Consider the following 17710-nt stretch of genomic DNA (forward strand, 5'->3'; position numbering starts at 1 on the left):
CTCCGCCAGCGTGCCCTCTCGGAGAGCGGGCAGGCGGGCACCAGCCGAGAAGAAGGAAGGAACCCGTGGCCCCGCACTGCCCCGCGGTACCCAACCCTCACCCGGCGGAGGACCAGCTGCCGCCTTTGTGCTGCTGCTGCCTCGGCCGCCGCCGCTGCTCTGTGGCAGAAAGTAGTGCCGTCGCTCCGGGTCCGGTGTTGCTCCGCGGGCAGCATCGCTACGCGGCGGAGGGGGTGAAGAATGGCAAGTAGTCCCGCTGGAATGCGACAGCGGCGACCGCCCCCCTCCGCCTCCCCTCACTCTGCCCTCGGGCGGGCACCGCGGGGCGTACCGCGATCCCCGCCCTCTCCCGGTCCGGTCCGGTCCCGCCGTGCGGCGGACCCCGCCGGGCTTTTGTCAGCCACGGGGCGGGCGGGAACGTGTGTGTCCGTGTGTGACCGGCCGGGCGAGAGACGGCTGCGTGCGCCTGCCCCCGCCCCTCCGCCCGCCCGCTCCCTCCCTGACGGGGGAGAGGTGCTGGGGGGGCGGGCGCTGCTCCAGGAGCCGTCCGGGCGCGGCGCGGGGAGGCGGAGGCCGGGCCGGGGGAGGAGGAGGAGGGCTGTATCCCTGCGCCTGTGCGCGCCCGGCGGAGGCGGAGGCCGGGCGAGCGAGCGGTAGGGGTGGATGGGGGAACGACCGCAGCAGTTGCGGTGAGGCGGTGGCGGCCGGTATGGAGGGCAGCGCCCGCTCCCGCGGCGACGCGACCGCGCAAGTGGCCTGCTAGGAACCGGCGAGGGAGGAATCTCCGCGGCCGCCGTTCCTCGGCTTCCCTCCTTCCCCCCCCCCACCTCCCGTCTTCCCCGCCACCTCCCCCGCCCGCCTGGAAGCATGAACTGGCAGCGGAGGTGCTGCTCCTCGCCGCCGCCTCCCCGCCGGTGAGAGCGAGGAGGGAAGGAAGATGGGGGCTGTCCTGCGCAGCCTACTTGCCTGCAGTTTTTGTTCGCTGATGAGAGGTGAGCGGGGAGAGGGGGGGAAAAGTTGCCGGGGTGGCGGCGAGGGGCCATGTTTGGGCGTGCGGGAGGGGAGAGGCCTGGCTGCCGGCGGGGCGCGGGGCCCGGCGCGGGGGCAGCGCTCTCGCAGCCGCCGCGCCTCTACGCCAACTTCCCCGCCGGCCCGCACCGCGCAGAGCCCCCGAACCGGCGCCGCCCCTCCCGTCGCTCCCCGCAGCCGGCCCTGGGAGGCAGCAGCTCGGCCACGCCGGTGTCAGGCTGATACCGCTGTTAGTATCGCCAGGCTCCTCTCCTGTTCTCCCCCGTGAGTGGCGCTTCACGCTGCCGGGTGCGTGGGGAGCACGGAGCTCTCCACGTACCCCGCGTGTATGGGGTGTTGGAAAGTGGCCGGGATCTGGTGCTTCAGTGAGCCCCTCCTCGCAGCGAAGTGAGCGTGAGGAGTTGGCGAGAAGGGGAATGAATGCTCCATCCTCTCAGCTGTGCTGGCTCTGCGCTGGGACTTGAGAGAAGTTTGTGTTTCACTGGTGAACTGCCACGGGTGTTCATACAGCTTTAAATCGGCAGTCGAGTGCCTTACGGGGGAACGTCACTTAAAAGTAGCAGAGAATGTGTATTCCGCTTCTCCTCTCCACCGATATTTTTTGTCGTGTAAGGCACAGTTGGCATGTAAGCCGAGTCTGGGGTTGGTTTTTGGTTTCTTAATGCTATAAACAGACAGTAACTAGTTCTCTACGTTCAGTCTTTCTGGGAAGAAATCACCTGTAGTGTTTACATCCATCGCTTTGCCATTTACTCGATTTTTTTCATACTAGATGGGGAAGAGGTTAATTGCTAACAATCAAGCACACTTTGGCTTAGAAAATTCATCAACACTAGTGTGTTCAGATGAAAGCTAGACTAAAGGTGACTTATGTTGAAGTGGTTGCTCTGTCTCCAGTTGCTCAGTACTCTGGAAAACAAATTTTCCTCTCCTCCATACCCTTTTCCCCCCCACCCCACCCCCCCTCCTGTGCATCTGTTTGCCATATTGTATCCTGTTTGCAAAGATACAACTATCCTTATGAATGGGCTGTGTGTTATTTCAAACTCCTATTGTGGTGATTTAACCCCAATTTTCAAATTTAAGGTGTCTCAACTTTTAACTGAAGTCTGGAGCATGGAGAGAAACTGTTTCCTTACAAGTTTATTTTATTAAGTGCCAGTTGTACCTGTTCTTAATAAACGATTCTTTTGGCTCTCACTTGCTGTTCAGCCTAGTCCAAATGACAGCACAGAAATTGCTGTCATATGTAATGTCATGTAATATTGTCACTGTAGTTTCTTCAAATTAGTCTCGCAATAGTGACATGTGCTTTTGCAAATCTTTGTATATTTGATGATGCTTAATAAGACACTTTGAAGAAACTTTCAGTGTATAAAACATCTGGACTGTCATTTCTCATCTCTTGTCTTTGTTTATTGCTAAGGACATTTGTATCCAAACAGTGGGTTTTTTTTTTTCCTTCTGTGTTCAAGGTCTCCTGCTGTTTGATCACCTACCTGAATTTGTAATCTTCTGTTTGTGACACGATAGTAATTTTCCTACTGGCTAATTGTTACCTTAGGTAGAGATAAACAGAAGGAACAGCTGACTTCTGAAGAAACAAAAAATCAGATTTTAATGCATGCATCCTCCCTAATAAACAACATCTATGCAAGTAGAATTGGTTTGAATAAGATGTGTTGAGTTCAGAAGAGGTGTCAGCAGTTCCTTAATGAGGCAGAGGCAGTGCCAGCATGGGTATGAATAAGTTTATACATGAAAGTAGAGGTGAAGTTACGAAGTTCACTGTTACGTTTTGTGAATTCAGTGCTGTGAAGGATGCCAAGCCAACAGTGCTGGAGTCTGAAACTCAGAAAATGTCAGTGTGTGTTTGTGGATTGCAGCAGTCTCTCTGCTTACAGAATTAGCCTCCCTGTTCTCATGGACTTGTAAACCTCTGTCCATTTGATTAATTTTATATTTTTTTTTCAACAGCTGAACTGTGATCATTAGTCTGAGGAAACTATGGTGGACTCATTTACTGATCTGGAAAGGAATAAAGCTTGTAACCTGGAAGCTCAGTGCCCCATAAACTAATAAGGATTTGAAGAAGTACCAGGCCATTGCTAGTCAGAAATGAATGCACAGGGCAAGGCATCTGTTTTTCAAAGTTGTCCAAGGACTGCCATAATCCAGATCCTACTGACATTTTCAGGGCAGGCGTTTGGATTTCTAAGAGGCAGGAGGTAACTGTCTTGAAAGCTTGCGGTGGTTTGGGTTTTTTTCTTTTTCCGTATTTTGGCTGATGGAAGAAAGGGTTCACTTTCCTGGAATCTCTTGACCCCTTCTCAGAGTCTGGTCTCTGTTTTCTCGTCCCCTGGTTTGATTTTCAGGATTGGGCTTCCTCTTCTCTGGCCATCAGCAGTACTTCTTGAAGCTGCTCCCAGAGAGGGTACATGTGGAGGAGTGAGTTAGAGCTGCTTCATAGAAGCTTTGCTGTATTCTCCATGACAGCTGTGAAACCAATGAGGATCTTGTTTGATAATTGTCAGTCTGAAAGAGGCAATAGCAGTGGCATCACATATGTCAGGGAGCTGCAGATAAGTGTGAAACTGAGGTTTCAACTTTTTAATAAGTGATAGTTCTTCCTCTGCACTTATGCACAGCTTACTTCCAGAAATAACTCTCCAGTCATGCAATTGCTGTTTTGTTTTGGTTTTAAACCATGATCATGCAGACAGTGCACAAAGCTCTTGTTTGAGTAGGAATCTTACAAATGATGTTTGTGCAGACGTACTGAATATTGCAGACCTCTGTGCTTAAGGTCAGTTAGCGAAGAGATAAAAATGCCTCTTTGGTAATGTGCATTTTAAAATTAAAACTTCCCTCTTATGCATTCAGAGGAGAGTTTGTTTTAATCTGTTGTTGTTTTAATATTGTTACTGTTTTGATTCATTTTAATTTGTTGCTTGCTTTTGATAAACAGATAATCTTTGCTTTTTTGTAACTTTTAGATTTGTTTGCAGGTAGTTTAGGAGAGCTTAGTGTTCAAGACTTGCTAAGTTGTGACTGGAGGTGTTTGCACATATTTTTCTGCTAGAATTTGGAGAGGGGGACAAGGGTTAGGCTTTTTACTTCTGAAGCACTCAGGCTGGTGATGAAGTGTGGCATTTCCAGCTGAAGCTATGCATTTGCCTTCAGGCAAAGGGTCTCTTCACCTAGGACTGTACAATCCTTAGGTTTGACAGTGAGACTTGGATATATATATATATGTTTGTGATCATCATGGTCTGTTTCTTCACCCAAGCTTGAGTCAACTGTATTCTAGTCATGTTTTTTCATTGTATGATTCCTCAGAAATCACTGTGCCTTTGTCTGCCGTGATTTCCAATGCATCTTCCTCTTTCATCTCTCCATAGAAGAGTCTGAAATTAGCGTGATCTAAGGTGTTACAAAATCCACCATTACTTTAATAGTTTTTGAAATTGTGTCTCTGTGATATAGTTCATTTCTCATCAGATTGCTTTAGCTGTTCTTTAAAGCTGAAAAATAAGGACTTAAAAAGTTTGATGGAAGATTTTGCTGTGTCTTGGAGGTAAGGCGAAGTAGGATTTTTGGCAGCGTGCACTGCTTATGCAGGGAAGTTAGGGTATATGATTGAAACTGTATATCTGGTCAGAGATGTGTGCAGATGGTGGGCTTCTTGTATCCTTCAGTGACATATTCAGGTAAAAAGGTTTCTTCATGTTTCACACCAATGCTCATTGGAGGGGCATTAGCCATACTGATGCTTCTTCCTTTTCCCCTGGTGAATTGATTGTATCTGCATTCTCTGAATTCTAGGGAAGGAATTTGGCTAGAAGCTGTAGAATGCATAGAGGAGTGTTTTTTGTTTGTTTGTTTGTGGGTTTTGTTTTCTTTTTTTCCAGGAAGATAGGTCAGGATCTGGAGCCTAGGAACATTTTAAACTGTCTTTGGGAGCTGGAGAAATCTGATTCCTTTGGACATCTGTAATCCACCTTTATGATGATGTCACATCTCAAAAATGCCAGCTTTACAAATAATCTGCTGCAGTGCACGTAATATGGGATTTGCTTTTTAGTTCAAGTCAAGTAGAGGAAAGATAATTTTTTTTTTTTTCTGAGCAAGTGGGGTAGGGGAGGAAAACATGGAGAAACAGGTCTCAGTTTCTGATCTGTCACCATTCATCTCTGCAGCCAGTCTGCAGACTTAAACACTATATTCTTTGTCCTCAGCATATTTAACTTCATTAATTTGCTCTGAGAAATGCTAAGTACTTGGGTTGCTTTGCTGGTGGCTTCTTCAAAAGAGTCCACTTCCTTGTACTATAGGGAGGGGTACATGTTACTGTTCAGTGGCACCAGAAACACGGTTACTAAAGCTTTGTTGCATAGTTTAGGCTGAGCTGGTGGCTGGGAGTGTGCTCAGCAACTCCTCCAGGTCTACTGCTTGGGAGCCCTCACGCTTCAGCCCGCTTAACTGAGAGAGATTTGGTTAGTAAATTGTAAGTAGCTGGTGAAATTTTTTGCTGCCACCCACTTTGATGGCACATGGGGGCTGTTTGTGCTTCCAAGGCAGTTGTGGCAGTGAAGCAGAATTTACATTGGTAAAGAAATTTCCAACAGATGGACTTGTACTGGTAAGTGGTGTAAGTTGCTTGGAAAGACATGGGGGGATGCAGCTTCCTTGCAGACTTCAGGGATGGTCCATTCACCTTCATATAAAGGAGTTGGCATTGTTCACTTAAAAGTTGAGCCCTTGAACCTACACGCTATGGCTCACCAAGGTGACTGTTGATGTGTGGACATGAGGTTTAGGATGAGCATGCACTTGGTACTTCCACTTCTATGATGAGTGCTTTGTTGTGCTGGCTCTTCTAGTTGTTGTTTGATGAAAGAAATATTCTCTAATAACAACTTTTATTTTTTCAACTTATACCTCACTTGTGTAGTTTCAGGGTGTATGCCACTTGCAAAGTTACAGAATGAGCAGTGCTTTAAACAAAGAAGCTGTGTCGTTCTTTTGTGGTAATTGTCCAAAGATTGGAAGGAGAAAGCATTGCATTTCTAATGGACTGTACATAAATACTGGGTATTGACACCCTAAATATTAAGTAACTACTACAGATACAAATATTTGGCAGGCAGGCTGACATAGCCTTCATTAAGCTCCCTAGATACTCCTGTAATTCATAAATATTTATGGAAAGAAACTTACAATATGAACAGGCTCAATATTTGCTCCATATGGGCAGAACTCGGTCTGTATGCAGTGATGATGTTTGCAAGTAGATACGAGTTTGTTGTCGTTTCTTCTTTCCAATATGGTCTCCTATGAAATGGTTACAAAAATAGGGTGTTTTTTTTTTGTCTCCTTGTGATTATCTTGGTACAAACCTTTCTATTTCAATGTAATTGACACAGTCCTCTACCAATTTTGAAATGGAGTCGAACCTACCAGTCTACGAATAGAAGGGAAGTACTGCAATACCTTTTTCCATTTGATTTATAATAAGCTTCTAAGAACATACCGTTCAAAATGCAGGTTAAAAGAAGCAGTGGTTTAGTTAGTAATACTTTGTTTCCTCTGCAAATGTTATTAACTATTTTGGGAAAGCAGCATATCAGTTTAAAAGGTGGAATGCTTCTTGAGCTTCATTATTTATACAGAGAGAACAATAAGGAAATGTTTTCAATATAAACAGACATGGAAAATGGCAACATTTGTAAAGATTTTTTTAGTATCTTGTTACAGGATCAGATTACCTAAATAGAATTACTCCCTTGTGATATAATCAATGTGGCAGAAATGGTATTATAGTTTTAATTCTGTTTATAAGGGCCATGTGTGAGCTCTTGATGTCAGATGTGAAAAGTAATCATATTTGAGACAGAAAATCTTAATCAACTAGCTATATAATTTTGCTTAACCAAAAATCATTTGTTTTTCTTCTCTATGATACTGAAATGTAATTTTCTCCTTTACATTTTTTCTCTTTCTCCCCTCTCACCATCTGTTCCCAGAAGAAAAACATAGTTTGTAAGTTTGTATGTTTTTGGTTTTATTTGACTGTTTATGCCTCCAGAACTTCTCAGTAATAAGCATTCTCCTCTGTCTGTTGTCAGAGTTGAGGCTTCTAGAAGGTGACTGATGTGTTTGCTCAAATGTGGAAGGTAACAGAAATGGGAGGTGTTGTAGAATTTCAGACTTTTTTCCTTCGTTATTCTGTCAAACCACAAAATAAACTCTTGCTTGTTACTCATAGTGTTAACTAAAATGTTAACACTGTGGAAATCCAAGAATTTTCTTGACTACACATAGATTAATAGAGTAGGATTATAAAGAATAATAGAAGAGTAGGCATTTGTAAACCTTGTAGTGACTCTTGCTATGTCCGTTTGGAAAATGCACTGGTGCTCTAGTGACTCAGAAACTTAACTAAGGCTCAGTAGCCTTTACTCTGTAGGATATGGTAATATTCATAAATCCAAGTTGGGTGGTTTTGTGTTTATGGGTTTATTTGTTTTTCTTTTGGTTTCTCAGAAATGAGTCCTATTCAGTATGAATAAGCATGGGTCGTTTAACGTTTTTCAGGGGACCCTGCATGTGTGTGTGGTTTGGTTTGGTTTTTGGTGTTTGTTGTTTTTTTTCCCCCCCATGTGTCACTGCATCTAGTGTAAGCCTGTTGATTTTACATTAATAATGCTGGGATGTGAGTGGATTTGAGAGCTAAAAAAATAAAAGTTAAAATAAATCACATAGTTCCAACTGTTTGAAAGTTATTGCACATTTTATTATTTATTTTAGTTTTAGTTCTTGAAGTATGTGCCCATCTTTCCTTTCCCTTTTAAAACAGTCCCGAACTGTTCATTTGAACTAGGATTGTTATTTATTATATTAAGCTGTAGTAAACTTTATAGTCCTAAGAATTTGTCTGTTCAAAGTGTTATTTTAAGAAGTTCTTTTCACTTGCAGTGTATTTTCTTTCAATTTTCTTACGAAACTGTTTTCTAGTTCAGTGTGAATCCTTCATATTTTTGCAAAATTGTTGAAGCTCTCTTGTCTTAAAGAAAATATTTTACCTGCCTGAGAAACAAAATCTGTGAACTTTTATCTCCCACTATAACAGTTTTTTCCATACAGCTTGTAAAAAGTCATCTAAGGGAGTGCCTATGAACTTCTAGGCGATGTGGAGAAAGACTTTGTTAGTTGGAAGGTAAACCAGTGTGTTGCTGCTCAGCATGTGTATTTTTTGGTCCATGTGAAACTGTTAGCAATCTGGGTGAGACCCCTTGGCTGGAGCTTTTCCCACATTGTGCCTGCTGATATAGCTAGGGTCCTCCAGCTATGGGAGGCAAGTGAGCTGGCAGGACTCCCAGGGTATTCTTGACTGGATGTGTACCCCCAAACACATGTGCCATCCAGGCTGGAACATATAATGAACTGCAGTCATTCCAGAAGAGCAACAAACTTTGGGGCATTCTTGTCTCATCTTGCCAAGATGAACAAGGTGTATCTTGTGGCCCTTAAACTTTCTAGGCTTTAGGAAAAGGGCTACAGCATCACAATGTTGTGTCTTGGTGCTCTATTTCAGTGGAGGGACTCAATCAATGCAGTCTTCAACAGCTTCATGAGGGGTGTGATAGAGGCTTTTGGTTTGTTAGAAATGCTGCAGGAAATGGTGATGCCAGAAGGTGTAAAGGGCAGTAGTTCGTTTCAGTGGGATCAGGTAGTCCCATCCATCATAGTACAGCTTCAAGTTTGGATTGCAAAATATCATCCCCATTCAGATGTGGGACTCTAATTGGTACAGTATAGCCAATCAAAGCTTCTTTTTCTGCGTGAGCAAAGGTGTGTGCTAGGGAGAGCTGTCAGAAACATACCTTGCAGACAGGAGCAGCTTTGTGGCAGTCTACATGCCTACCAACTTTCTCATTAAACAGATTGTGTCGATTTAAACATGGGTGTTCCCAGTAAAACTAAGGAAGTATTGCCAGTGTACATGGAGCTGATATGATTTAATCTGCTGCGCTGTGTTATTTTCACAACATTTTGAGCACATGGGATAGCACTGATGGAAGGCTATGAGAACACCTGAGGAAACAGGAAGCGGTTGAGGTTCTGCAGACATTAATGTGGCTCATGGTAGTACTTGGTCGCACATCCCTAGGGGCCTTCTTGCTTTACAGAGTCGGCTTCTGGCCCAGGACAGTGTATGATGCTGCAACACACAATATATTCCTATTTTCTTGCAACTTTGTGGCTCCTTCCTGTAAGCAGCAGGGTAATGGAAGAAGGTGATAGTGTTCTATGCAAAACAGCTGAAAGAAGGTGTCTGACCAGGAAGCATAGCTCTCTCCTTATCCTAGGTTGTTAGTAATACAGATTCAGCATTTAAAGTTATGAAGATGTCTGTTACTGAAGCAGTGCATTTTATCCCCATGAGAGCACAGTGGGAACAACTTCAGAGTAGGAGTCAATGTTATGGAAAGATGGACAGAGGGTCAGTGTGGGTGTGCTACCTAATACTAAGAAGAGACATGCTGTGATAATTGGAAGCCGTAAATACTGGCTCTGTGGCTCTCTTGCTGACAAGATGAGTTGACGGGTGATGCCTGCCATTCAGAAAGTTAGTTGCCTGTGATATGCTGTAGTTCATGGTATACTTCATTCGTGTCTCTGTCAGGTCTATTGGCTTTTTATGCCTGGGCCTGTTATTTTTATCATTCCCTGTACTCATTTTTTTTAAATTATTATTCATCCTCTCATTCTTTTGCCTCTGTCCTTCTAGCTCTTTAATAAGAGAACCATTGTCCAACTAATGGTAGGAGCTTGGTGCAGAATCCGAGCACTATTGTTGTTGCTTGGTGTCTTTGTTTTTGCACTAATGTGGTTTACTCATCTAATTCACTAGTGAGCCTGACTGTTCCTATGACCTTTTGAGTTACCATCTGAACAGCCCTTGAGTGGCTGTAGCATGTGGAGTACACTTTAGGTTAGCTGTAAGGAGGAGAAAAGGTCCTTTCTAACAAGCTTGGGCTGCCTTATGCTTGTTTACTGAAGTCCTGTTTGCCTGCTGTGTCCTGCAAGTGTATTTGGGAGAGCAAGGAGGTTCAGAGAGAAGATAGCTCATCCAGTGAAAATGGAATGGAGGCTACTGGTAAGTCAGTTTATTAATTTTTGTAAAATACTGTGTGGAATTGCGATTTGTGTGGAATAAGTCAGGAAAGCTGCTGTGGTGGAGAACTCGGTGCAAAATCCTGGCCTGCTGCTTACTGCTGAAACTCGTGTATTTCCTGGTGGGTTTTTTTTTTGTTTGTTTGTTTGAAAATCATAATCTCCATATGAGGTTTCTTGAGGCTGGGTCCTTGCTTTCTGGGGAAGTTATTTTCATTTCCAATTTGCCTCTCTTCTGATTTGATACAAGTTTCCCAGGCTTTATTCCCGCTGCTGCCTCAACATTTTCCTTCTTGCTCCACCAAACTGAGCAGCCAGACTCAAACATTCATGCATAACAAGTACACAGAATTCCTTATTAGCATAAGCAATGATGAAGAAACTTGAGACATGGGTAGTGAAGGAAGAGTCCTCACAACTGGCTGTGCCAGAATCCTTGTGTCAGTCCAGAGACTTGCGTTCTTGTATTGGTTCTCTGTGGGACATCTTGGGAATGGGGAGCATTGTATTACATATAAAGAGCTTTTAGTTTTGAGGAGGTTGCAGTTAACGCATTTTGCTGGTTATCTGTGCCCATTTAAGTGCTTTTCCTTCCCTGTGGGCTGAATGTGGGTGCATGTCATTCCATCAAGGCATCTGGCAAATTTTGCTCACTGTGCCTCATCCAGGGCAGTGTGTATTTGCTTGGCACATGTCATCGGTGTGTCTCCTCTTTTCCAGTCCTCATGTTTGCCATCGTTGTGTCAGTGTGCTTGGCAATATCAATTCACCTTTAGGTGCTCAAGAGTTCTCCAGCAAGATTTTTAAAGGATGGTGAATTTTCTCTTCCCAGCTCAATGACATCTTTGAATGTAACAATACATGGTTTTCTTACCAGTGGGCTCCTGCATGGATGTTTCTTTCTACAGTATGAGTGTTTGCCTAGTACTCCTGGCTGGGTCACACTGGGATTATGGGGAAGGTTGCCACAACTTACAGTGGCCACGTGTAGTCTGGCAGGTCCTGTTACTAAATTGGAGGTTCACAAGAAACTGGTTCAACTAATTTGTCAAAGCTGATTCAGTCCTCCCTTTGCCATGTGTGCTAGTACTTATGTTTGTGTGACTTTGTTCTGAACTGGTTCCATATCATGGCTGGCTGAAAACTACTTTTTGGCAGGTGGAGGCGAGAGCATGATAGCCTTTGCTGGTTTAGTTCCCTGCATTGTCTTGCTGTGGGTCAAGTGCAGGTGCCAATGCAAAAGAGATGTTGGGAACCAACAGCTGAAAATGGAGCTGGAGAGAAAGGATGTGGCTGCATCTTGAGCAGATCCAGGAGGCTGCCAGTGACAGGGGGGAGAGCTGCTTCCCCTTCCAGCTCCCTGCTGCTTGCCTTATGTTAGTTTTGGAGTTTGCTGGACCACTTCTTGCGTTAATTCAACTCGCTAACCCAGTCAAATCTTTCACTGAAGTAATGATTTGAATTAGCTCAGGGAGGGGCCCTTAACTAAGTGAAGGGGTAGAACAACATTGCTGGGGTTTGGGAAAATGAGGCTCTGTTAATTGCTTTAACCAGACTAAATTCCATGTCAGTGAAAGAGAATGAGCATGCTGAAGGTAACACTGACCTCATGGCACCCAGAGGTGTCATGGATCATTGAAAGTGGAAAGGGAGCAAGCAGGAACTTGTGGAAAAGGCCTCTGGACTGGTTAAAGGAAAGCATGACAAATTCTGACAGCTTAAAGTTGCCACTTAAACACAAAAAAATTGAAAAACATTTTAACTGATTTTATATGCTGGTTCATGGCTTTGTGTTCTGTGGGCTGTAGCATTCTTAAGCCAGTATCAAAGGCTCACAAATGAAATAAACAAATCAAGACTTGAGTAAACAAGTGTTAGGGAAAACAGACTTGGGTATCTTGAGGATTAGCAACTTTCAGTATGCTCGGGAGAGAGGCAAGAGTTGCAACCAAGAACTGTTTGGTACAAGAAATAGAGTTGGGTGGTAAGGAGAAGGATGCTGATGCAGAATTCTAGTTGTAAAGGTAAGGCAACAAAGGCAGTGCCTGGATTTTAATATTGAATGTGGTTAAGCTTATGGAGGGTGTTACGTGAATACCTTGTTAACAAGGTTATTAGGCTCAGTAGTGACCCAGTATTGGCAAGAGCTTCTTATGATTTAAAAGTTTTTTTTGTAGTTCAAATGTGTTAGACCTTAGATTTTAACTTTTGTGTGCTTTAAGCAAATGTTTGTTCCTGCTGGTGGATACCAAAGGAGTTTATTTTATAACTAAGCATAGCTTTTATTGGGTACTTTAATTAGAAGAATAAACTACATTTAGACCTCTCAGGTGATAGAGGACCCAGTGATATTCATTGCTGTATGAATTCTTGATTTCAAAGATGAGTGGGTTTTATTTTACTTTCAAAAACATGTGCTTCTTTCAATGTATTATAGTTTGTTGCAGTTAATATGTGTTTTTATGATGTCTATAGAAAGCGAACTAGAAACCATAGGTAAAGAGTTCAGCTTAAAACAAAATAGATCTGAGTTGTATCTCTTTGTCCCATTTTAACCTAAGCTTTGAGCTTCTCTTGTAGTTCTTCCCCTTGGTTATTAGTGTAGTTCATAACTGAGTTATTCAAGAAAGCCATCTTTACAGTGACCTGTGCTTCTTTTAAAGTGAATTGTATGGGGCAGAATGGGATCTTCTGCCACAGTTTTCCTTTTGGCATTGCTGTTTGAGTAAAAAAAATGGCAAAGGTGACACTAGGTAGTAATGCTGCCAACTTCGGTAATTGCATTTTATAGGATATTGAAGCCTTCGTGTTTTCTGGGAAGGGTTGGGCCAGGGCTGGGGGGGAGGGAACAAACCTGGTTCTTATTATTTTGGTGATACATGCTTCATTCCTGAATGTCGCAACAAATTGGAAAGCTTTATATCCTCATCTGCCAGCCCCGCGGGATGTGTTACAAGTTGCGGCTTTGAATCAATCTGCGTGAAGCTACACATCCCAAGTGTAGCTGTGTTTCTTCCTAGCCATCATTCAACTAGCTTGTATCATTCATGAAAAGAAGGTTTTCTCCAGTTCTTCCTCAGCCAGCTCTGAGCTCCAGCAAGGAATGAATAACCTATGCAATGCGGTTGTGTTAGGCTCAGCAGTGCCTTCAGGCCTCGGTGATTACACTTGACATGCCTGGTGTTCCAATTCAGTGCATGCTGTGTGCATGGGTACTCGTGCTCCGTGTTGCACATAATAATGGAGCCTGTACTCATTTGTGCATGGATTTACCTTTTTTCAAATGCTGAGCATGCTGTCTTATTAGAGAGAGCTCTGCCAGTTGGCTGCACGCTTTCCTAGATGACATTGAGCTGGCTATTAACTAGATTTTTTTATGTTGTAATTGTATGCAGGCTTTAAAAAGTAGAGGGTTTTATTGTGTATCTATTTTCTACCACTTGCAGTTTATTTAATACTTTTTTCTGAAAATGCAGTCACCATAAGCAACCTGCAATTCAAGAAACTGCTGTAATTAATTTGAAATCTTTAGGGGATGGGAAATTATGCAAGGAAGGAAAGGAGGCAGAGAGTAAGGTAATAAACCTACTTATTCTGCTTTCTGATTTAAAGGAGTCTACCCCTTCTTCATGGAAATATCAGCTTGAAATATTTTGCTGCACAATAAAGAAAAATTTTGGGAGGGGTGAATACAAATTTTGCAATATTAAAACCAAGAAAGATTCCCCCCCCCCCCCCCCCCCCCCGCAATTTTGGTAACTTCCCTTTTAAAGACTATCATAAATAAATTAATACTCAGTGTTTCTAAAATTAGGATGACAGCCGAAACAATTTACTTAAAATGAAACACAAACCAAAAAAAATACACAAAAACCCCAAACCACCCCCTCAAAAAAAACCCAAAAAACAAACCCAAACCCAATAAAACAAAAAGGACAGAAAGAGCTTCCAACATATATAGCAGAACTTGTTTATTTGGAGGTAGAACTTCTTAGGTCCGTCAGCTTCTCCCAGTGCGTATGTGGCAATGTCTTTGATAGTTCTGTGGTAATGAGATCTTGGAAATTAGCTTTTGAATTTTCTGACACCTGTGTTAGAATTTCTGATTTCAGTGTTTCTCATACAATGAACTGAATCCTTTCTCACAGTGTAGCCCTTGACATTATCATTCAACCATGCACATCTTTGGCTCTATAAATGTAAACGCTTTGGTTAGAATATACATACTGCTTGAAGTTTAAAGTGCTCACCTATGCTGACAAATGAATCTGCAAGATTTTTGTTGAAGCTGTGTGATTACAGGTGGAGGAGCCTTTAGGATGCCAATCAGAGTGTGTATCTCAATGCTGCTTGTACAGCTCTGATGTAGAGTGGCTGAGTAGACACAGGAAAAGGTAGAAATGCTTTCTGATAGTGGATGCAAAAGAATGTGATGGTCTGCTTTACACAAATGTAGTGTTTTTCTAGCCTTTTGCTGAAGTAGGTATGAGGCTGGGATTTCCATAATCTTGTATGTAGCTTGTGGTTAAGGACAATTAAACAGCCATATTACACTTTAGAAACTGTTTTCATGGTTACTTCTTTTCATTAGTTATCTTGGGTGTTGTGTGTGAAGAATATACAGATGGTTGAAACTGATGGAGTAAACAAATCAAGCATATAGAATAGAGGCTTTGTATTAGAGAAGTAAACAGGAGTGGTAGAGCTGAGTTTGAAAGAATTCATATTGTCCATTCCTGTAGACTTATTTTTCTCCCTAACTCCTCATATCAGCTGCAGCACTTTAAACCAACATCTGTCTCATGCTATGCAATTCATTTTGAATTTGATTATATGTAACATGTCCGAGATGTATAATTTCAGAGAGTATCAACATACAGGTGGCTTTGATAGCTTGACATAAATTATGCTTTGATGGAAGTGGAGTGTATATTACTAAATTACAGGGGGAAAAAAGCCCCACAGTCTCTGCTCAAGTGGGCCAGCACTGTGTGCTTAGAAAACTGCATTACCCTTGTCTTTCAGATTCTTATTTAAGCATCCTGCTCTACAGAACAGCGTCATTTGGGCCCTTCAGACCCCCATTTTCTTTGTTCTCTCCCTTCTTCTTTAATCTTAATTTAATAATGCACAGCCCAGAATAATGAGCTGCCCATTATGAGTTAACATCCTCAGCTGAAGCACTGTTGAAAGGCTTCAAGTCTGTGCTATTTAGTCAAACTACAAAATGTCCCCCCACCTTTTAATTATTATTTTTAAATTTCTTAAATTAGTTGTGGCCTGAGGCACCATCATAGTGCAAACTATACTTGAGTGGTGTTAATGCATCTGTCTATACCCCCACCCCTGATTTCTCTCCGTATAGCTGCCCCGCTGTTGCTGTACGCAAACCGACGTGATCTGCGACTGGTGGATGCTGCCAACGGGAAGGAGAACGCCACAGTGATTGTGGGTGGCTTAGAGGACGCAGCAGCAGTGGACTTCGTGTTTGTGAAGGGGTTGATATACTGGAGTGATGTCAGTGAAGAAGCCATTAAACGAACAGAATTCAATAAGTCTGGGAGTGTACAAAATGTGGTCATTTCTGGACTTCTGTCACCTGATGGGCTGGCGTGTGACTGGCTGGGAGAGAAATTGTACTGGACAGATTCTGAAACAAATCGGATTGAAGTGTCTAATTTAGATGGATCACTGAGAAAAGTTTTGTTTTGGCAAGAATTGGATCAACCCAGAGCAATTGCCTTAGATCCTGCCAGAGGGTAAGTCTTTGTTAAAATATAATAATTACAAATATTAAAAATTCTGATAGTTTTTGTTTGTTGAATGAATGTGAATGAAGTGGCAGTATTGTTTTGGAAGTTATCCAAGGCCATTTTTTTGGAAGTTAAGCAAGGCCAAAGGCATTATTTGCTGCTCTCTATTAATGTGATTTGAAAACAGTCTGCGTGTCTGAAATTCATACTGGTTTGTGAACAACTAGGAATCATCTGATTTAAAGAAAAAAAAAAGTACTAGAAATTCATTTTGGCAATAGGGCAGAAGTTGAACAGGAATGGAGTAGTTTTAATGTAAAACCTGATGTAATCTGCTTGAAGGGCCATCAGCTGCCTGTGAACAGGCTTGTACTTCTCTGCAGTGTCAAATAACAGCATTTTTCTGAGTTTTGTTCATTGTTGATATTCATGCTTTACTGAAACGGCCAAAGAAATGAAAGAAATCCACATACTGTATTAATAACAATTTGAGACACATTGTAGCACTTAAGGGCTCCTGTCCCGACCCTTGAGGAAACTTTTGTTTTGAGAAGTCCTGTGCTTTGGCTTAGCCCATTCTAGAACAGGTCAAATTCTTCCCAGCTCTCATTTCAGTTCCTAGATGTGACTTTACACGGTAATCTTTTTATTCTGTTCTTGGGGCAAAGCTGTCATTGCCAGAAACACGAAATTCAGCAGTGGTTTTGGTGATGTTATGTAAAAGGCCAGCTTAACATTATCACATAGCTAGTCACCTTTGAAAAAGTGACTGGCTTTTCCCAAAGTGGCAGTCTAATGGAATATTCCTAATGCTGTGTAATCTTTTGATATTTTTATTAATCTGTAGTATAGATCTTACTTATACTATCTTTTTTCACGAACAAGCAGGAAAATAACTCTATTGTACTGCCATTTCACATTTTTTAAGTCATCTTTTTCTTGGGGAGAAATCACTGCATTATTTCTTTGGAAAGGGAAGGGCTGTTTTAGCTGCTTGCAGCTCCATTACATTATAATACATTATAATGTGTTGAAATTTGTGTGGGTCTTTTCCTCCAAAAGAATGAAGTCTTTTTGTAAAACATGGCTTCTTTCCCAAACTTCATAGAAATATCCTATATTGAACATTTTCTTTCACAGTTTCAATAGGCCTTTGACAATATATAAATGGGAAAGTTGTTTCTTTTGCATTACTTATATTTCCAGCTCTGGAAGTGGGAAATGCATCCTTTTGGTATCCCTTTACAACTTATAAACTGCAGCCAATGATAGCACTCGTTTTATTTTATTGGGTTCTAAAACCATTGAAAATTGCAAGAAAAGATGTAACACTCATGCTCCTTCCACCCACCATCTGAAAACTGGGAGAAGTGAAGAAAACCACAGAGGATTTCTGATTCGGCTTGTAACCAGAGAGACCAGGGTTCTTGTTAGTTTGGAATAACGTGCTCTTTTTTTTATTGAAGAGTGCTTGTATTTTCCAAGTATGTACAGTAATATGGATCCAAACTAGATGATTGCATACTCTTGCACTCTTTAATAATACTTTAAACAAAGAGGAAACTGCAAGAAGAAAAATGAAATAGATCAAAAGTAAAGTGAACGTGGAAATTTTTCCGTACTGATGATTTGTTAAAGCAGTATAAGTAAACAATTCAATGTGCCTAGATTTAAAGCAAAACAACTTAAACACCCCCCCCCCCCCCCCCAATTCCCTGTTCTCCAAAACGAACAAAAAAGTCCCGACC

General features: G+C 42.4%; 2 protein-coding genes across 3 annotated transcripts in view; one reads left to right on the plus strand and one right to left on the minus strand.

Moving 5' to 3' along the window:
* The window catches only part of BORCS5 (BLOC-1 related complex subunit 5), an 89188-nt gene extending 88722 nt beyond the window's left edge, over nucleotides 1–466 (minus strand). The window contains exon 1 of the mRNA XM_065672580.1: nucleotides 102–466. The gene's annotated coding sequence lies outside the window, so the exon portion shown is untranslated. The remainder of the gene's footprint in view (nucleotides 1–101) is intronic.
* An 82-nt stretch (nucleotides 467–548) lies between these two features.
* Nucleotides 549–17710, plus strand: part of LRP6 (LDL receptor related protein 6) — a 129111-nt gene continuing 111949 nt past the window's right edge. For both annotated transcript variants that reach the window (XM_065672505.1, XM_065672514.1), the window contains exons 1-2: nucleotides 549–992; nucleotides 15575–15968. In XM_065672505.1, the coding sequence (XP_065528577.1) occupies nucleotides 938–992; nucleotides 15575–15968 (449 nt within the window). In that variant the 5' untranslated portion in view covers nucleotides 549–937. The remainder of the gene's footprint in view (nucleotides 993–15574; nucleotides 15969–17710) is intronic.

The sequence above is a fragment of the Lathamus discolor genome, chromosome 1 (genome assembly GCF_037157495.1).
Source record: "Lathamus discolor isolate bLatDis1 chromosome 1, bLatDis1.hap1, whole genome shotgun sequence".
Lineage (NCBI taxonomy): Eukaryota > Metazoa > Chordata > Aves > Psittaciformes > Psittacidae > Lathamus > Lathamus discolor.